This window comes from Sylvia atricapilla, chromosome 6 (assembly GCF_009819655.1).
Source record: "Sylvia atricapilla isolate bSylAtr1 chromosome 6, bSylAtr1.pri, whole genome shotgun sequence".
NCBI lineage: Eukaryota > Metazoa > Chordata > Aves > Passeriformes > Sylviidae > Sylvia > Sylvia atricapilla.
Window position 1 is genome coordinate 8716583 of NC_089145.1, and position 21903 is coordinate 8738485.

Below are 21903 nucleotides of genomic sequence, written 5' to 3' on the forward strand. Positions count from 1 at the left end.
GGAATGATTTGTGCCACCTAACCTTAATCTGAGTATGGTCAATGTTGCTGGTGATTAGTTTGTACTTAAACTGTTTGTGACTTGGGAATAGCCCCAAAGTTTTCTGCTCTTTGAAGTTCCAATTAGCCTGTCTAAAAGCTAAGTCAACACCAGGTGCCTGTGCTGGTTTCTTTTATTGGTTCTATCCATGTTCATACATAGTGCTGGCCCCACTGATTGCTCACTACTATTCTTAATTTCTCTAATTCTAACCAATACACTTAGGCCTCCTAGATTAAATTCTGCTGCTGTTACTTTGTTATTTCTCTCTCAGGTTTTACCTCAACCCCCCAGCTGCAAATTTTGGGGCAAATTTTGCAGGATTTTTCCATGTAACCTACAGCACTGTGCAGTGGGTCCTGCCTCCACTGGGATCCTTAATGCTGGTGTAAGCACACCTTGCAATAACACGCCGGGATTTTGTGTCTCTCACACTGCCAAATGCTCTGTGCCAACCTGAACTCTGATTTCTGCAGCTACAGGGACAGGTTTGGGAGCCAAATAGATCTGAAAGGAGGATGGATGTTGTCTCACTGGTGACAACAGTGAGAAAACACAATTGATATAAATTAATGTTGGCCTGTCAGGCTTTCTATTGCTCTGATCTCCTGGCTTAATTTTTAAGTGTTTGTAGTAGCTTGAACTATTCTTCTAACTGAGGAAAGCTTAGCCAGAGCTCGCTGCAACTCCAAAACAAAGACCCAAACTCATCTGAAGATGCGTGGATGATATTAATTGATGTTTAAAATGAATGCCTCTATTTGCAGGAATCTGCAATGCAAACTAGGAGTTTTAGAAAGTAATGCATATTATAATTAGGGCAAGCTTTTAAAGATGCTTTGAAGTCCTAAACATTTTTGAAATTCAAATGTGGGATGGAAATAAAGGAATCTACACAATAAAGGGGCATTAAATTATGTCTCCCAAAATTTCACTGTTTTATAGATGTAAATATATGCCATAATTAGTGGTAAGTAACATGAGGAGGATAGTTAAGTTTATTCCTATTCTTATTCAAAACAGCTGTGGCATGAAAAATAATGCTCCTTCTCTTTGTGATACACTGGAACAAACAATTTACCCATGTAATCAGTGTTCAGAAATGGCTTGTGCCTGTGGTCTCCTCCCACCCCCTCCTGAATTTATCCCCATGTGCCTCCAGCCGTCTTAAAAAGGTGCAGAGATTCTTTGTGCCCTTCATTCACACACACACAATTGTGGCTACTGCCTTTTTTTTTGTTTTGTTTTACCCTCTTTCTTTCTTTCTTTCTATTTTTACGTGTAATTTATATTGCATAATCCAGAATCTTGAAGTTCCCTCCACTCACACACACACAGACACACACACACAGAGCTTGACTGGCAAATGATCTGCAGCTCACAAATGGGGCCCAGAACGTGAATGGCTCCATGGCCAGCATGCAAATGTATGCAAAACAAATTAGATATGGAAGAAAGCAGACATCCATTTGCTTCTCCCCATCTCAGCCCTCTGGCACAGGGAGCTGGCGTGGTGCTGAGGAGGACCCCTGTGCAGACTGATGCTGGATTATGAGTGGAAAGGGCTGGGAGGCTGGAGCAGCTTGGCCTGTCCATCACCAGCCCAACCATGTGGCAGACCTGGACACAATTCCTGAGCTGCACAGCAACGTGCCAACGGCCCAGATGCTCCCGCTGGAAAAAATTGCTTCACAGTTTGGAATCCCTGCTCTTTGGTGGAGCTCTGGAGAGGAGGTGGAGGAGGGGAGGCACATGAGGCACACCTCCCCACAGCCAGCTCAGACCTATATGTTGTTAATAAGTGACCTTATGTGCTTATTGTTAACTACTGGATGCCAGTGCAAACTGCTCTGGTGCTCCTCACATCCCACTCTTTCCAGGAGGTGCTGTTTTCCTTCTACTCAGCAGGATGGATTTAGACTCTTCTCAGCAAGTTTTGCTGGAGTTGCTTTTCTGTTAGCCAAAGCTGTTATTATTAGACAAGTGCTCTACCCTCTGCCCCTGCCTCTAGCACAGAGCCTGAGAGCTCTTGGAGAAGGAATGGGAAGATGGTTTTTTTAATTTATTTTGCTCTTTAGTTTGGTTGCAGCCATCTCTCTTTAGGTGCAAGCTCCAGCACAGTGGCAGAGACTTCTCCATTCAGTGTGTTGAACACTGGGTGCTGTTAATATGTCATATTTCCAGTGCTACCCATTGACGAGCTGTGCTTTATTAATGAATTAATCACGCTCTTGCACTGGAGATAGGGCACCAGAAATCTGAGTGCTTCTTCCACCTCCAAGTGCATTCAGCTACTATAAAACTCAGTGCTCAGAAATAAATGTAAATTAGAGTTTTACTCTTGAAAGTAAAGAAAAAAAAATATAAAATTCCATTTGTGCTTTTGAGTTTTTCCCCCCTAAATTGTATCAATCTTTAAAACTCAATGAGTAAACGGACTCCTGCTCATCACACATGATCATCCCATAATGTTTGAAATGCCATAATATTTGAACTCACGCCAATATATTTGAAGTCACCATTCAAGAAGTTATTTATCTGTGTAATCAGCAACAGTGCTCCCCAGTGCCTGGAGCCCAGAGCCTGAGAAGCTGTGCAGGAGGGAAAGCTGTTTCACAGCCCAGGAAAGCTTGCAACCTGTGTCTGAAATGCAGGAGAACAGCTGGAGACACAGCACCATGGAAATGATGCACCAGAGCTGGTAGCAGCACTCCAGAGGCTTGGCTGTTGTCACCTTTTTCACCAGGATCATTGAAATTACAATGATTGAATGAAATTACAAGGAGAAGACTAATAAGATAAACTCCTGTATTTCAGATCTGTTGTTATTATATTTAGGTAGTCGTGCCTGTCACGTAGCTCAGGGAGTGAACCTCACTAAGTAACATTTGCCTCTGGACAACACCAAGGCTACTCAAACTACAGCATCCCTGTCAGATACTCAGTTGAGTAAAAAAAGACCCCAAGGAACAGGGATTTCTTCTCATCTGAGAGTTATGTCAGCTTTCCATGGCCATCAGGGTTACCAGCCCCTGCCTTGTTTCTCATTTTGCTTTTGCTTAGCTTTAGCTTTCTGCCTTTTAATGCCCTTTTCTGCAAGATTTAATCTAGGAGAAGGCTCTTCCCCATGTAGCAACTTGTAGGCTATGACAAGGTTGTGGAAAAACTTCCCTTGGAAAAAGTAAGTAGATGGAGTTTCATTAGTCACTCAGTACAAAGGATGTTTTCCAGACCTGAAATCATTCTTGTAACTCTTTGCTGAACACTTTCCAATTTTCCAACATCCCTTCTAAAATGCAGACACGAGCCCTGGAATCAATATTGCAGTAAGGAGCTAAAGCTGAATGCCAGGGCATTCATTTATAACACATCACTTTATTACTTTATTCCCACATCTACAAGTCTCACAGACAAAAAGGTACTTTTTTTTTTCTTTTTTTTTTTTTTTTTTTTTTTTTGTCATAACCTTTTGGAGAAGGAAAAAACCAGCAGCAAAAAATTTCTTTTAATTTCATCAGTTTGAAAAATGTAACTCAGCTTTCAGATGTATATGTTTAGACAAATCCCTTACTGTTTAAGCCATAATAGTATTCGTAAGTCCTTAAGACAAAATTGTTATAGTACTAAAAGAGGCTTGGGTGAAGCCTTCATTTAGGAGCATGTGCTTGCCAACTCCTATGATTTTTTAATGCTGGTGTTAGGCTTTTATGAGGAGTCTTCATCTCTCAGCAATCTCAGCAATTAGTTGAATGTGAGAACTGTTTACAAAGAGAATTCTGTCCTTCCTTGAAAACACCTTTACTGTGTGCTAGACTAAAAAAAAAATCAAAAAGCAAACAAGTACCTAAAGATAATTCTCATCTATATAATGATCATCATGGGACTTTTGCAACCATGTTGTGATTGCATAGGAGTAAATCACGACAATTGAGTGATAGTTTCAAGTGTTCCCCACTGAAACATCAGGCCCCAGCCAGGATGTGTTGTGTACACAGACCTCCCAGCGATTTCAGCAAGGGCTGGAAGAGCTGTGGGAGTGAACAACAGGGTGACAGATGGCCACATGTGTTAACTTTTCCAGGTTAAATGTCAGCATGTAAATAGAACAATTAGAATTATTTTTTTTCAATGGGCTTCAAAATCAGAAGGTAGCAGATAAAAAGTTATCCTTTTTTAGCTCTCTAAACATTTGCTACTGCAGCTCAAAGTGCAAGGTCTGTGCGGTCGATTTTTGACAGCGTGAAATTGTGAAATTAGTTATGATTTCTTAAATATTTTGTTCCTATCTGAAAGGGAAAAAATTGCTTTGCTAAAATTTTTAAGGGATTACTTCTATTATTATTATCATTAATTGCAGCAATGCAATTGTTTTAGCATAAATCCCTCTTCTTCAGAAATTCCAGCGGAGCAGCGGTGGCGTGGCCATTGGTGCTGCACTTTACCGTGTTCAAATGTTTGCCATGCTTCGATTGCAGGCCAGCTGTGATGGAAAATGGCATATTTACTATCAGCTCTGACCAATTCCTCACAGCTCCCTGTGACAGCCCTGCTTTAGATGCACATTAAACATTAACTGCTGACCTGGCGATAGGCAGGTGCAAGAAACAAGGTGGAACAGCGATAGGATTTCTTCCTCTTATGCAAAATACGGGAGTGTGGGGCTGTTTGTGTCACTGTGTGCAAACCTCAGGAGGCTGCTCCACTGATTAATTCACAAAGCCAGCCCCAAGTAATCTTAGACCTGTGTCTTCTCTGTGCCACAGACCAGCTCAGTGTGTGCTGTTATTGAAATATTGCCTCACAAGGCCATACCACAAATAAGGGCTGCAGACACTAAGGAGGATTAATGAGTTGTTGCCGAGTTAAAGATTAAGTAGCAGTTACAAATGACCTGAACAGTGAGTAGTGCTCCACAGTAGACTCATAGAATGGTTTGGTCATAAGGAACCTTAGAGATCACCTAAAGCCAACACCTTCAGCCAGACCTGCTCACTCAAAGCCCCAATCACTCTGGCCCTGAACACTTCTAGGGATGGGGCATAAGTAAGCATACCTGTAAGTAGGGTTTTCAAAAAGTCTGACAGTAAACATGAAAGCACCTGTCAAGCACTTTGTGTTCCGTTTCTATATTAGGAATAGAACCAAGCAGAGCTAGACTTGCAAGTGAAACAGCTGCAGAAGTGCATTTCCCTGCTGAAATGCTCACCTCGGCGTAACTTTTAAGTTCAGGTGATTCTTCGCTGTCATGCTGCAGTAGCTGATCAGCTATTTCCACATAAAAGGAAAACCCTGCCCACTCTCTCCCTGGGCATCAAAGATGTCAGCAGAGCTAATGCCTGAATCAACAAATCCAGCTGTGCATGTCCTTAGAGCCTGCCTGTGTCCATATTAGCGTGCTTTTAAGTGGAGGGCTTTTGAAAATGGGTCCATGATGTCAAAGAGCAGAGTGGCAGAACAGCCCCAGCACTGCTGCAGGCCCGGGGAGGCCGGATTCAGCAGGTGACCCGTGTGGTTGCTTTGTAGCCAAATTAATCCTGCTGTGCACGGGGCTTGGATTCAGACATGAATAATTGAAGGTAGCGCTGTTCCTCGCTTGCTCCTGCGGGTCTTGGTCTCTGATGCTGCCTATCAAAGGCAGCTGGGTGGTTACTGAGGCTGCAGGGAAATGCTGGAAGCCAGCAAATCCTTCCAGCAGCGTTTGCTGGTGGTGGGCACGGCGCTGTGCACACGGGAAGCCTGGGGGCTGTGTCAGGCTGCTCCGTGGAGTCGAGTGTTTTGCTGAATCAATGCCATATGGCCCGGCACAGGCTTATCAGAGACTGATCCTGTGGTGCCCAGCTGTCTCCCTCTGCCGTGAGGATTGCATTGCTTTAAGACAGGAAAAGGAGAAAGTGGGCTGTGGCTCCTCCAGAGTGAGGTGGCTCGGCTGAGTTTGGGATGGCAAGGCAGGTTCACTTCAGAGGGGTTGGCTCTGGAGCCAGGCTCCTCGCAGGTGATCATTCCTTTGCTCCAGGGAGTTCATCAGCTATCTCCTGGACAAGAATGTCACCTGTAGCCCACAGAAGTATTGGGGCATCTTTTATTGTCTAAAGTTTTAATAAATTGTTGATTTCCTAAGGTTTTTTACTGCAACAATTAGGCAGCTACTTCCTGACAGACTTTTTCCACTGTCACTGTCATCACCATTAAGCTCCCCCTCTTTATTTCTGAAAAGAATGGTGAGCTAGTGACAGCTTATGCTGTTCACCCTGTCAAATGAAAAATTCACTCTTCACCATGCATTCCTTTTTCCCCACAGGCTGACTTAAACTGCAACATCCAAGATGATACAGGAGCATTTTACGGAGTCACCAGTCAGTACGAGAGCTCAGAAAACATGACAATCACCTGTTCCACCAAAGTCTGCTCATTTGGAAAGCAAGTAGTAGAAAAAGTAGAGGTGGGTGTTGTGATGGGATATGTGCCTTTTATAATTTTTTTACTTTTCCTATGCACAGGCCTGTGTGGTGTGGTCAGGTCTCTGGTTGGTTTGCTGTACAGTGATACTGCAGATGGGGACTAAGCCCCACACTCACATCTGTCACATGCAAAACAGTTTTTATGGGGGAATTTTAGCCTAGAGCTGAAGGTTGAGCCTTCACAGATGTGCTGGTCACTGTTCATGTCCTTCTTAAACTAAGTATGTTTTCTAACCATTGTGAGCATAAAAAACAATAATAAAAAAAAATTAAAAAAAGAAGGTTTTAATAATTTCCATTATTCCAAGCTTAGAGAAAGCCAAAAATCCTCATAAACCACCATCTGAGCGATTGGTAGCTGGAGAGAAGAAGTCCAAGAGTCTCAGCCTTACCCTCCCTCAGCAATCTAAGTCAGTCTGGTTTTCTTGAAGTTTTCTTGCAGTCTTACATCTTTCTGTAGTTCATAAATTGCCTATTAGGTCATGAAATAATATACCTATGTTTGTATGTGTGCACTTAAGTGTAAATACATAAGCATATTTTTGCTGTTCCCTTTGGAGACAGGTGCCTCAAAACTGTAAAACCATCTCACCACTGTTCTTGGCTTAATTCATTTTTACTTAGTTTGGGACTTTATAATCCTTATCTATTTAGTTTGTTAACTTGCAGGTTAGAGAACTATTAGTGATATTGTATTTTTTGATAGTTAAGATCCCTTCCATTTTTAGCAAGGCATTGCACAGGTCAGGCAGGGAGTCAGCAAACAGGCGTGTCTGTGTGTCTGAGCCACTTTCTCCTTTTCCTGTCTACACAGAAAAAGGGCACAAACAGATTTACCAGTCACTTTTTTTCCTGTCTCTGAATTATCACGTTCTAAATGGCTTTTATCTTTTTCTAGACTGAATATGCAAGGTTTGAGAATGGCCGGTTTGTGTACAGGATAAACCGCTCTCCGATGTGTGAATACATGATCAACTTCATACACAAGCTGAAGCATTTACCAGAGAAATACATGATGAACAGCGTCTTGGAAAACTTCACAATTTTATTGGTATGGACTGGCTTTTTATTTTTCCACTTCTAAGATCCTCTCAGGTTTTGTATGGCTTGCTCAGCTTGTAATGTTGGGAACCAGTTTCCAAACCCCTTAGTCACTGTTGCTTACCAAACAAACCATCCCACTGACTTCAGGATAATTCTCCTGGAATTGGGTGCTATAGACGCTCAGGATGAAAAGGCTCAGCTGGCTGTGAGTGTGAACAAACATCTTTGTTATTTTCCACAAACTTCAGCTTACTTCTCCGTTTTGTTCCCATTCGAGTCTGGGGTTTGTAGAGAGCCTGAGGCAGTAACTTTGAACCATCGCGTTCATCTGATGTGTCCTTACCGGGGCTGGGTTACAGTGCTGCAGAGCTTAGTGGTGTTAATTAGTTCTTGGGCGGGGAAAACAGGCAGCAAACGCCCACCAGGTGACCTAAAGCACAGAGAGTGGCCCACGTGGTGGCCTTTGAGCCAGTTTCATCCCGTGACCCAGCTTGCTTTCCCTGCTGCTCTGTGGTGGCACCTCAGCCAGCTCTCAGAGCTGCTGCCCGGGGACTGGGGCAGGACCGAGGTGACACAAGCCCCTTCTTGTTTCAGCCCTGCTGTTTCCAGGTGTGTGATGTTCTGTCTGCCTCTTCCTTCCCCCACACAGGTGGTAACAAACAGGGATACACAAGAAACCCTGCTCTGCATGGCTTGTGTATTCGAAGTGTCGAACAGCGAGCATGGAGCACAGCATCACATCTACAGGCTTGTAAAGGACTGAGCAGTTATTTATATATACACTTCATTTCACTTCTTTATCAAAACACAGACTGTAAACCTCAACACTAAGTGGCAGTGCCTCTGGCCCAACTTTCACCCACATTTTTCTAAATCCTGTTTTAGTGAAGTCATTTTTAATGTGTTCATATATAATTGTAGCTGTGAAATTCTGGTACAGTTGTAAAAATTATTTCTAAAACTAAGTGTTCTTCAAATTTGTAAACCGCAGTTCTTTGGGAAGACTGTATTTAAGAACCTAACGCCTCTGTCTGTGGAGGCCTATTTTTAATTCTGATAGAAAAATGTATGACAGAGCATTTGCCATGGGGAAAAACTGACAGCATTTATAAGAATTTATTTTGGGTTTTTTTCCAACATGAAATACTTGTTTTACAATGCAAGTGGAATTGAAATGAATCTTTAGCTATAACTGTAAATGAGTACACAAAGTTAATAATCTCTATAGAATTATCTTTGTAACTAATTAGGGTGGAAGATATGGACGAATGTAATTCACTAAATTATTTTTTAAAATGAAACATTTTTCTGTTTGAAACCAAATGAAAAATATAGCCTTAAGAAATGCCTGATAGAAACAGACAGGTCCTAAAATTAGGCAAATTTTGTATTTTTTTCTCAACGCTAAAACTAATCTTCTAATCCATTAAACTTTCAAACAGGTATTGCAGAGAAAGAAAACATCACCCCTTACCCCTAACATATCTAGTGTATTTTAAAAGAGTATAAAGTTGTATTGTACTAATATGAAAAATTGATTATTTAATGATAAAGATGGCTCATTTTGCAATAAGTAGGTAAATACTGAAGATTTAGACTTGCATTATATGTAGTCTTGTGTGTGCGGTTATATTTTATATGGACAACTATGTTTTCTAATAAGTTGAGCAAAAAACTTGCAGCTCTGAAATCAAGAGATGAATGGAAACAACTGACATTGCATCGAGTCGTTCACAAAGAGCAGAACACTGATGTGTTTGAAAGAAGTGTGTAACACCTCTGAAAGGATCAGCAGCTTTAATATCTGTGAGACGCTAGAAAATCGCAACCAACATCAGGCAAAGAAGATTGGAAAGTGGAGAATTGGGTTTTATTTCCTCTTTTTCCTCTTAATCATGGTGCTTTTACACCTCTCCCAGCTGTCTCCCCAGGTCTGGCAAAGACCTTATCCAAAACAAACACACACCTACCACGTGGGGTCTGCTGTCCTCTTGGAAGTGGTAGTGTTGATCCTTCTGATAAATTCAGGGAAGGCTCCAGGAAGTGAAGCACAGCTGGAGATATTTTCATGCTGTAAGGCTCCTCATCACAGCCGTGGGTATTGCCTGGGGTCTGCACTAGTGAGAGCAGCAGTCTCACCCCTCCCGTTCAGGACAGAGGGTGGTGCTCAGCTCCTCTCCTCCTGCTGCCCCTCATCGCCCAAGCAGAAGTTGTTTGGGCAGGTGCTGGGCCAGCAGAGGCTTCTCAGGCGGAACATTTGTCTGAAAGGCTGACCAAGCACAAGCCACCTTAGGGATCAACGATGAGTTATCAGCAAAGAGGGTTCTTAGGAGCGTCTTTTGCAGTCCTGACTCTAAGTTCACATCTAGCAGGCCCCACCTCCCTACCCCTTATGATACGTTCCTGTGGTATCATACTTTTTCCTCGTTACCAAAAGCCAATTTAAGGCAAAACCAGCACAGTTCCCATGCACAGTTTAAGTGTGGAATTTACTCTCAGGCCCAGTGCTGTAGTCTTCAAACAAGCAAGTCTTATTATTTTCTTTAATTTATACTCCTGCATAGTACTTTCTGGTAGAATTGCCCACTGTTGAAATGTCTGGACTAGACTGTAGCCTAGGCAAGGTCATGGGACAGACCAGGATCATCTGCAATGCTGGTGAGGTCTTGGGTTCGAGGAGGGTGCAAACATCACCAAGGGGAAGGGAGACTGCTTTAATCCCTCAGCCTGATCCCTGTCCATGAGGTGGATGGTTTGGATGGTTGCTGTGATGTCTAGCTGTTACCTGCTCGTGGATATTAGGGCTGATGACCTTTCAGTTGATGCTCTGCGAAGTGAACAGAGAAACATGTCCATGGCAAGGTCTCTTTTAACACTCATTTTTGACACTAACGATCACGTCAGGAAAAGCACTGCATTGTAACAGCCTAACGGTAGCCCTTTATTCTAAGCACTTGGTGTTACAAGTCAAAAACTACTTTTTGGTTTTTGTTCTAAAGTTGTCTTTTATTTAGGGTTTGAATTGTGGGTTTGGTGATTTTTTTTTTAATTTTTTTTTAATAACAAGCAAACTCTTTGAGGCATATAAACTATGTAATTCAATTTGCAAAACCAGGTACAGTTCTTTTTTTTTTAGTAGGATCTGACACACTACATATGCCATAACTATAGGGTATAAACAGTCACAATGTTTATTGGTGTTCACATATGTAATGTTAGGGAAACTACTTCCATCGTCTTTTCTTTACACTTCTGTAAATGATCCATACCCTGTATATGTTAATTCTTAAAAGCCTTAATCCTTCAACTGTTGAGTGTGGGGTGTGTAGTCCAACAGGCTGCCTGTAAACTGTGAGCTCTTTTGTAAGCTGGAAGTACTTATCTTGTTACTGTTACTTTTTTGTAGGAACCTTTTAATTGAGAGCTGCCAAAGCATTACAATATGCAGTGCCTTAGCATTATATTAGAAGTACCTTTTAGCCTCTTAACGTTAAATTTTATACATTGTTTTATTAATTGGTTCCATTTTTAAAATAATCCGTATTTTTCCCCCCGCAGAAACGCTCTTTGACTGCTTGGTCTAAACCAGCTGTCTGTACAAGTCAGTCCCATTGCAGTGAGATGCCTATACCAAAAGGAAAGGTTACAGACCCCCTAGTTCTCCGTGAAAAGTGAATTGTATTAATGAATGCTGCCTTTTTAAATTTCATGACCAAATAATTAATTGTGACTCTTCTGCACTCTAGCATGAAAGTGCCTTTGGTTTGAAATTCCAGCTTAGAAAAGTGCTGCCATAATAATGACAATTTGTAGAGAGACCAAAAATATTTAGTTATCACCGTAATGCCTTTGGTTTATTGGAATAAGTTGAATCTACAGGCCTCCATTCACAAAAGAGCACCATTCATAGCAAAGGGATTTTGCTAATGATCAGCCTGCTGAAGAAAAACCTACTGTTTGCCATTTCTAACAGCATTGCAAACCAGCAACTGATTCGTCTGTGACGTAAAAATGAAAATATTCCCATTTATATTCTCTTCATCCAGTCACGCATCTGCATAACGAGAGATCCTCATCCTACAGAATTTCAGTGGACAAACACGGCTTCATCGATCTCCTCTAATAACATTTTGGTATCTGTGAAGATTCTTTGCTTAGACAGAAGATTTTGTTTACAGAGTTGTGCATGCTGAAGGTCAGATGCATAAAACAAGAGGAACGTGGAGAACTGAGCGTGGCGAGGGTAAATGCAATCGTGTGGGTTTAAGCATTGAAATGCTGAGTGTGAGCGTTGTGGATGAAGGTGCTGGTGGGGAAACTCTGGCCAGCACGACTCAAAACACGGGGTTGTTTTGTTTTCCTCCCAGATGACGTCTTTATCATCAAAAGGGGATAAATAATAAAACAACAACAACAACAACAAAACCCCAACAAAATTAGCTCCTTTTAATAATGTGTCTGTATTTGATACCTTCTGTGAACGGGGGCCATACTCTCCACCACAACTGAAACTGATGGGAAGAGGAGCAACATTTTAACAGTTTTAGAAAGAACAAATATCAGCAAAACCAAAAGCTGTCAGAGGGATTATATAGTTGTGAATACAATGTTAACTTGATTTTTAAAGTATTTGATGAAAACTAAGATTAACTTTTTATATAGAGAAATATTGTGACACTGTGTGGTAAATATTGTGATAATTCAAATTCCCTTTCTCCAAAATATTATTTTTGTTATTCCTTCAAGGTCTAAATCTCACTTACCTCTATAAGACAAGTAATCCTGTTGAACTCGATGAGACTGAGGTAGGGCAAAGACACTTCTGGCCCACAAGCAGAACATACTTTTTTAGTTATTGCCAAACATTTTGGCTGTACCAGTCGATGTTTGTGATAAACGACACCTCTGTCTCGTTCAAACAAGCATAATGGTACCATTTGGGGCTGTTAAAAATTACTACTAACAAACGTAGTTTTACTTACTTGAATTCCAGACTGATTTTGTTTAGGTACTGCACCACTATTTTGAAGGAATCGCAGATCCAATGCCTGTTTTTCACTTTCCCTCTCCACCACAGCTACAGCTCAGCTTGGCAGTAGCTTGTCCCGTGGAGCCCCCACGGGATGGGCTATTGGGAATAATGAAGGGTGTACATTAACGTTGAATGTAAGTAACTGGCCAGTCCGAGGCGGATACGACATTTGACTATGTGCTAATCCATATCTATTTATTTTTCCACTGCGAGTCCCAGGGGCACCCCTGCTGCCTGAAGCAGAGCCCCGGGGAGTTTCCTGGAGCCCTCAGTCAGTGACACTGAGAGCCCTGATGTTGTCCCCCCCTTTCCTTTTCCCGTGAGGATACACGTGCCTGGGCACAGGCGGATGTGAGGAGTAGAGCCCGGCTTTGTCCTTTGCTCAGGATGATCTCCTTTCCCCCTCTTATCTTTCATAACCAGATGTTTAGCCCCCCCCCCCCCCGAGGAAAGATTGAGGCTGGATAAGTCAAAGTACAAGAAACACTCTGGACATCTTCATCTTTTAACTTTTCAGGTCATTCTTGCTGAGATCATGTAATTAGTTTTAGTGTGTAAATTAAATCTTAAATGCACTCAGTTGACTAAAAGGAGATGGATCCCTGTTACCTCCTTACAGAATATGTGTTTTTGTTTTTGTTTTGTTTTGTTTTATGGGCCTCTTGATTCAGGCTCATGACTGCAGACAAAAAATACAATATGTGCCTGAAAAAAAAAAAAAAAAAAAAAAGACAAAAGAATTTTATAACATTGAAAACCTGAATAGCCTTTAATTCTTCAGTACATTTTATGTAAAACAGGTTGGGTTTTTGTTTTGTTTTGGGGTTTTTTTGCCATGTGCATTTGTTCACATTTGTAAATGACTTAATGGAATTCTCACTTTATGTTTATTTGTGTAATGTGTATAAAATGGGTTTGTGACTTAAGCATATTCATATATGGTCAGTGGTTACTTTAATATTGTACTGCTGCTGGTAACTTTTGATGTAGAACTTGCCTTTTGATGATAAAGTACCTCTAGGTTAGACAGTGAGGGAAGGCTCTTGGAAAAAACTGAATGTTCTCCAATGTTTTCTTAACATATTTGCAGAAGCTTTCAAAAGGAGTTTCAGTCAAACCTCTTGGCAGTACAGTATTCTTGTATTTGTTATTGTCTGTGTGTAGGTACTGGTACCTTTTTTTTTTTTTTTTGTTTAAAATGTTTTAAGTGTTGGCTTTAAAGTGAATTTATCTTTAGTATGATAGTAATATGAAAATTATAGGTTTTGTGTGCAGAGAATTTTTTTATAAAGTGCTTTGTAAAAAAAAAAAATGTATTCTAGCTTTCGCGGTACATATGTGTGATAACTTTAATATCCATGACAGTTAAGTGCAATTATTTCATCACTCTAAAAATGCTATTTTTGTGTCGGTTACTGCAGGTGTTTTCATGTCTTTGCAAAGTGACACATTTTGATGCCTTCTTGATAAAGTGGTAGAATTTTTGTAGCTTTCTAGAAACTTTGTATTCATACAGTATCAATTGAAAATAAAGAAAATGAAAGTGTTTTGTGCATTGGTTGTCATCTCTTACATCAATCTCTTCTTAATGTTGCATATATCTTTCAAAACCCTCCTCCAAAACAGCACAAGGCCAGACTTGCAGCAATGCCTGTGTACCTTCCTAAAGGTGCAAGGGAGATCCAGCAGGATTTACAGAAGCCTGGAGGGATGGCACTCAAGGCTGGCACATCTGGAAGCTGTGTTCAATGAAGAATCCATCATCCCAGTTCTTGTCTGTGTGTCTTCCTAAAGAAACGGTGGTGGATCCTGGTGAAGCATCTTTTAAACCACACCATTGCAATGGGAAAAGCCACACATCTCTCTTAATTCTAGAAGCAGGAATGACCTGTTCAAAATCACTACAGGATAAATGGTACAAATACATCCTTGAGTGAGCAGCTAGAACTGACTGAGGAGCACAGGAGTTATCTGAGGTTGTTTCTTCCAGGACACTGGAAGAAATGAGCACTGAGGTCCTAAAAATGGGCCATGTTTTCAAGAGACTCATTTCTTGTTTTCCTTAAACCACCTGCCCCTCAGCTGACAGCTGTACCTAGTATGATGAGAGGCAGGATCAGTTTGCCTCCTGCATTCATGAAGTAAAACCGCCTAGCTAGGGGAAAAAAAAGCAAAAAAAAAAAAAAAAAAAGCAACAAAAAAAAAAAAAAAAAAAAAAAAAAAAAAAAAAAAGGGATATCCTGGATCAAATTAACTCAATGGGAAAAAGACCAGGACTTGGTAGAGGGGAAAAAAAAAAAGTACATCTGGCTCATCCTCTGCTTCCATGGGGGAGCAGTGGCTTTTGAATAAACCACGTGCCCCTCCCACACTCCCCAATTCTCCTTTAGGTGGCAGATGTTCCACTACTATTTTTAAAATGCCAGCAGAGCACCCCCTCTGCGTGCAGGATGAATGGGGTGAGAACAAGGCACAAATATGGTCTGTTTTGACCCTGTTTTCCCTTCTTTGTTCCCATTAAGTATATGGCTTCAGCCCTTTGAAGTGTGTTCGCTGTTACAGAAGCAACCTGCTTCTTAATTAAGGTTCTGCTTCTTAATTAATGTAGGTTAAACCCGTAAATCTTCCACCTTTGGGAAAACATGGTGCAGCATTTTGGGCTGGGAGTCCCCATGTGGTGTCACGGGAGTTTATTGGGGAGCTGGTTTCGGTGGGAGCCACAGCCCCTCCCTGCTGGAGCATGGGACCAGGCTGGTTGGCAGGGACAGGGAACAAAGGAGCCAGACCTGGCTCCTGTATGGGGCACAGAATCCATAGGTGATCCACAGATTTTTCTATGGGGTTTAATTATTCTTCTAAGGTACAGCTTGTGAATCCAGGAGGCGTTTCATGCTCACACAACCCGCGGGTAACAGGAGGGCTCAGAGCTCAGCAATGTGTTAGCAGATGTCTGCAGTCCCCACACACAGCTCTGGCTGTTCATTCCATCCCTGACCTTTTGCAGCCTCGCTATTGTTGTGAGGGGCCCCTTGAGCAGGAGCAGCTGAACAATCTGTTACCCCAAACAGAGGCAGCTTCGAAATGCTCATAAATAATTACCTGCCTTGTAGGGAGGTGTGACACTTCACTGGTTAATGGCTGTGAATTGTCCCTGGGTGGCTGATGTTCCCTCAGAGCTAGAGCTGGGCTGGGGACACTAAGAGGTGGTAGGGGCAGGAGGGAGTGGGGAGAGGCACTGTACTGGGAGTGAAGGGAAAAGGAAAAGTGTACAAACCCAGAGTGCAAGTGACTGTGAGAAAACAACTATATCAGGGCGTTGCTTTTCAAAGCAAAGGCAAAGCTGAAGGCAGGACAGAATGGGGAAAAAGGGAGGAAAAGGATCATTTAAAGACAACCACCATCAAAACACTGTCCATCAGAAGGAGGCAGGAGATTCAGAGTAAAATAAAAGCTACAACAAAACAGACAAACATTCACTTAGGTAAATATAAAGTGTTGCTTTTTTGTTTGGGGTTTTTTTTTCTCCTGTATTACTTTTTATTAGCTCTTTCTAGTTAGGGACATATCCTCTTTAAGCTTAAGGGAAAGGACTGCTGGAGACTATTCTTGTGGGCTTCACTGGGGAGGCTCAATAAAGCCCAGAAAAGCTCAGCAAGGCACCCTCTATCCTCTCTGACAGATAAACAGCTGTCAGCTCCATTTTGGAGAGAAACACAGAGCAATATGAGCAATGGCCAGAAGGGTATCTGAAGCAACATGTGAGCAAAGACACTTGAGTGCAAGTGACTACTTCTAGTTTACCCATCACTGGGAACTCCTCACCTTATTTCCACAGATGTGTGGCTTTGGCTGCATGCACAGAGTCTATTATAGGTTTAGGCTGATGAATTTCGAAAATACTGATTTCCATGCGCCTCAGTCCCTGGAGCTAAGAGCATAAATGTGTAACCTTGATTTTATCAAATGGGAGCAGAAAGCCAAGAACCAAATGGGTTTTTCATAAACCTGCTTTTAGACCTCTTTATCAGCTTCAAGAGATGTCCACACACGCAGTTTTGGAACCCTTGGCATCACAGCTGTCTCCTAGCTCTGTTCAAGGCAGAGTCCCACTATGGATGCTGGTTGGGGCCATCAGAGAAAAGGGTTCAGGAGCTGTGATTAGTATGTCTAAGTCCCTTTTCATGCCCCTTACTCGTGCAGGTCAATGGGACGATCAGGCCTTGCCTTGCAATGCACCTTAGTGCTGCTCTGCCCTCTGGAGCTCCAGCAGACAGGGTATAGCAGCAGCTTTCACACTTACCCTCTCTTTGAACAGAGCATTGAGCTGCATGAGCAGCTGACTTTGCCAGGGGCTTGACAAACTACAAATTGATTTCTTTTCCTGCCCCAAGCAGGTAAGTTTATTAGCCATATTTAAAAGTACTTCTCCAATTTTTTTTTCTATTGGCAGAGACCAAAGAATAAGGTTTTTTTTTTTTTCCAAGACTTCTAAAAATTCCTTTCAGCTTAACTCATATGTTCTCTGCAGTGTTATCAGAGATTTAATTTTTTGTCCAAGATACTTATCTTTTCTTATCCTTTTGCCTGTGATGTTGAAGTTCTTAGTGAGCAAATGTTCCTGCTTGGCAAAATGGACAAGAACAGCATCCAGGTTATAACCACTTCCTTTTTGACACAGATTAATGTTATTTGGAGGAGATGAAGGGGGGAATGAGGTCTTCTTATTGTTTGGCCCCTCCATTAGGTTTAACATGAACCCAGGTGAAAAACTCAGGCAGTGAAGTACTAGATTCAACCACACTGCACACACATGACAGACAATCTGATGGCTTCTTTGTGAAATATCTGTATTGGTTTTAGTATGATTATACGGTACTTTTGATTATCATCAAAAAGGTTTAAGCTAAGCTTTATCGCCAGAACACCACGAAGGGTGGAAACTTGACGGAGCAGCTCACCTCCAGAGTTAAGGAGACAGAACACCGGTCTCAGCAGGGTTCACGCTGCCTATCTCCTGCAGTGATCTCCTGCTTGGAGGGAGGAGGTGGTGAGTAATGCCTGGGAGGTGCCCCGAGACTCGCCAGGGACAGGCTCTGGGGAAGCATGAAGGAACGGGGAGATGTGAGGCAGGAACAAGCAAACCCCAAACTTCCTCCGGACTCGTTTTCCTTGCCTGCTTTCACACATTTCTCAGATGACAAAGGACACAGCGTCCCGTGAGCAGTAATTACATGGAAGGGGTGTCTTGAGACCTTGGACAGCCCCCCCCCTCATTTTTGCAGAATCTTTCTCTGCAAGTGGGCCCTCCTCTGGAAGGCTATTCCTTGATCCCCAGGCTCCACAATTCCTCTTCATTGCAGTGCATGCAGAGCGCTCAGACACAGCTATGGCATCAGCTGAGCATTCTTTCTCATCTCACGCAAAGGAAACATCTTCCCATTGAGAACATCAGTGCTGGAAGGGGTACAAAGGTAACAGGAACTCTAAGAGAGCGAGGCCAAGGGTTCAAGAGCCACTGAGGGGACCCACACAGGTGGTCAGGAAGGCTCTCCATGTGTTCTGCTCCAGGCCAGTGTGGATTCTCAGCTGGGGAGGAGGTGGGAGGAGAACCCTCTACCCCTGCAACCTGTAGCACCCAGGGAATAAGTACAAACACAGTGGAGGAAATTAGCTTGAAAGTACTGGGATAGTAATGGAAAGGAAGAGTTACCCATGATCTGAAGATGAAGCTGATGAAGCAGGAGATAGGGTAAAGGCTGTTCCAGAGAGCTGCAGAGAAGGATTTTCCACCACTTCTGGTCAGATGCATAAAAAGGCAGAGCCAAAGCCACTCGTTGGTCAGCTAGAGGCAGCTGGAAATGCCTCTGAGAAAGAGCAATGAACCCAGAGGACCTGCCTGAGGAAAGAGTACAGGGTGCTCATTTTCATGAATGAATATGTATATGGCAAATAAGTTGGTAGGGAACCACTGAGTGGTGGAAGGGGAGGAGAACATCAGATAATACCTGAAATACTTAGAGAATGGGTGCAGAGCTCTCTGTGTTTGAGTAGAGGGATCGTTGCAGGTGACAACTGCCAACATCAGAAGTTTCTGCACAAATTAGGCTTCCTTGGGTATGCCTCTGCATGGGAAAGCTGTGGATGAAGCAGCAGACAGATTTACAGATAAGAAAGATCTGGGAGGGGGTGGAAAATTCAAGATCAGGGCTGCCCAAAGGCTTCCTGTGAAGTGAGGTGGAAGGGAGGAGAGCAAAGAAATAAAAGCCATGCAGATATCTCTGCCCAGTTTGGACCTGTGAAGTACGTGTCATCTCCAGCCACCAGCCCCTCCTGACTGGGAGAGCGTGTGGTGGCTGCTGCTGTCTGCAGGACAGGGGGACAGGGGGCTGGTGAGGCCCTCCAGACACGCACTCAGGGCTGAGGAAACAGGACGTCACCTGCAGCTCATGCTCAGCTGCCCATCAGCAGGACAGAGGAGTGTTTCTGCAGAAGGATGGTCTTATGTAGAGCGGATCTCTGGGTTTTTCTCACCCTCAGAGTGCCCAAATTACAGGCATGCAACCAGGCAGTGGGGGAGCGGGGGGGCCCAGTTTCTTTAACAAGTAGAACTAGAGGAATTCTGTATAAGATTTAAGCTTTTTTGTTCAAAGGTGAAACATGAAGATGCTGCTCACCCGTTAAAGAAGTACCCAAGGAGAAGCTGGAACTCTGGACTCAGAGCACATGCTGCTCAGCTCTGCTGAAAACTAGGAGACAGCCCTGATGCTGAGAGAGTGCACAGCCCCACACAAGGGAAAATATAGGAAATAGGTGGGAAAATATAGCATAGGAAATGCTAAGCATAGAGAGGTCTTGGCAAGAGCCAAAGGAGTAGAAACGTCTCTGTCAGCAAGTGAATGAAAAAGCTTGAAAGTCAGACCAAGAAACAAGCCAAAATGTCTTTAAAAGAAGCATCCATTCTTGCATCCTTCGAGTTCAAGTTTGTATCAATCCCTGTAACAACTGGATTTATCTCTCCACATGATAACCAAGTCAAATCCTTATATGAAGTACCAGTTTGTAATCCGAACATCTGACAAAAGTTCCTCAGCCAGGAGCCCCCACATTTTCTCCTCAGCCCTTCCACTGAAGAGCTCCAGATATTTGGGGATGCTCAAGGGTTGGAACCCTGGAGGCTGAAAATTTCAGGCTTTCTGACCCTCAAGCAAACACTACATTTGACTGGAGATGTGGAACAGGCTTCCAAAACTGAGTGGTAGCGCTGGGATTATGGGTGTGTGGTTTGAATAGTATTGTGTGATCTCACAGGGTGAAAAACTTAGAGTTTAAGGTTTTAGTATATAGTATTATACATGTGGCAATATGGAGGATTTAAGGCATTGTCTAAGTCCTTCTTCTTCACCTTCTTCTTCATGGTTTTGGGTGTTTTTTTCTAATCAGATTAAAAAATCTGCATTGCGGGCCTTATATTCAATTACTGGGTTAAAAGTATAAATGATAAAGGTGTCATCTCAATATTGGATAGTTCATGCTTAAAAGTCCTTGGAAAGAGTTAGAGGCACCTCCATTTTCTACCTTGTTAGAGTCCATGACTTGTGAGGCTGTATTATAGATAAGAATTAATAAACAACGAGTCCGAACATGAAAACTGCGACTCTCTTGTATTAATCCTGTTTCTAATATGAAGAAGATAAAACCCTCACACCCAAGGAAAGGATGTGGCCCCGGAGAGCAGCTGTACCCTGAAGGATTCTGGTGTGTGCTGCTGCCCCGCAGTGTCAGGCAGAGCACGGGGTGGCAGTGAGGCTCATCAGCCCTCCCTGCTGTGCTCGTTTCACGACTGCAGAATGGCTCCATCTGTTTACCTGCAAACACCAGGTATAACCAGGTTAGATAAGAGCATTACCAGCATGTGCAACCTTTGGACTTTGGCTTGAGGCTTCTACTTTCCCTTCTGGAGAGAACACGTCATATTTCACTGTCTGCTTTATTTCTTTCTCCTTTATTGCAGCTGTGCTCAGTACCCCGCACAGATTGATTTTCCTGGAGGCACAAACAAGCAGATAGAATCCAGAGGAGGTTTAAATAAAGGGAATCATTGTAAATGGTCTTCGAATTAATAAATATATATAAAGATAAAGAAGAAGCATAGAGATATATAGGACTATAGAGAGAGATATATGGAGATTGTAAAAACAAATCATGACCCATGTGTTCAGTGTGCCCTCAATGCTAGGATATCCTGGAAAGCAATAGGCTTTACTGGACACATTTGTGATCCCACCTGGGATACAGGAAATGTGCCACAAAATCGAGTCATTGAAGGATGGATCCCAGGATAACAAAGCATGCCCAATAGGAAGAGTTTACCTTAAAAAGATCACCTAAAAGGCACAGTCTGCCTTCTCAGCTTACTAAATTCAGGCTGACAGAATATGCACTTCCACTGTAGCCACTACTAATTAGCAGAAGAGAAAAGAACTACCAATTTAGGGATGCTTGTGACCTGTAGGCAGAGACTACTGATTTTTAAGTCACTGATTTTTCAGAGATTCTGAAGTTCTCACCTTTCTTCCCCCCTCCCATATTCCTGCCAGCCACTGACCCTCCTTTGATCTGCTGTAAGCCTGGAAGTTTGTCTCCCTTCTGCTCTCTGGATCTGTGTTCAGAAAGAAGAGCTGCAGCATTCATCATGAATAACTATGCACAGCAACTCCTTCTGAGTCTCCTTTGGAGGGGGACTTATTCCTTCCTGCCTAATTAAGAGACTATCAAGCCGGACTCTCAACAAAAGGGATTTGGTAAGATTTTTTGTAAGGTTTTTTGACTTCTCAGTCTTCTCTGGCGCACAGTCTCAATACATAAAGTAGAAATTCATCCATCAACATAAATTAGGCCCCAAGATTGAATTGATTTGATTCACCTGAACAAAAAATACAAAAATGCCTGTTTGTGCTTCCCTTTCTTGCTGTCATCTGGCTCAGAAACACTTTGTACTTGGGAAGAGCTTGTATCTGCTACCCCAGTCTATATGTGTTTTTAGGAGGCTGCCAATATAAGTAAAATGCAATACACTGTCTTTCCCATTCTCTTGCAAAGCTCTCCTCTGCACCATCAGCATCCTCCCTTTCAGTCACTTTTCAGTTGCTAAATGAATTAAACATTCAGCTCTGCTAAAAAAAAAGGGAAAACTGTACCAGTTACCATAACCTCTTGACTTCTTGACTTCTGCTAATTCTATTTCAGGCCAATTGCTCATTTCTCTGTATTTCTCCACTGCCAGTACAGTAAGCCATGTGCTCTCCTGGCTTCAATCTGAATTTTCTGTCA

At 42.5% G+C, this 21903-nt stretch overlaps 1 protein-coding gene across 4 annotated transcripts in view; it reads left to right on the plus strand.

Annotated features, from left to right (window-relative positions):
• The window catches only part of TEAD1 (TEA domain transcription factor 1), a 153229-nt gene extending 139099 nt beyond the window's left edge, over positions 1-14130 (plus strand). For all 4 annotated transcript variants that reach the window (XM_066320590.1, XM_066320591.1, XM_066320589.1 and 1 more), the window contains 3 exons: positions 6338-6478; positions 7396-7548; positions 8191-14130. In XM_066320590.1, coding sequence (XP_066176687.1) covers positions 6338-6478; positions 7396-7548; positions 8191-8304 — 408 coding nt within the window. In that variant the 3' untranslated portion in view covers positions 8305-14130. The remainder of the gene's footprint in view (positions 1-6337; positions 6479-7395; positions 7549-8190) is intronic.
• Positions 14131-21903: the final 7773 nt, after the last annotated feature.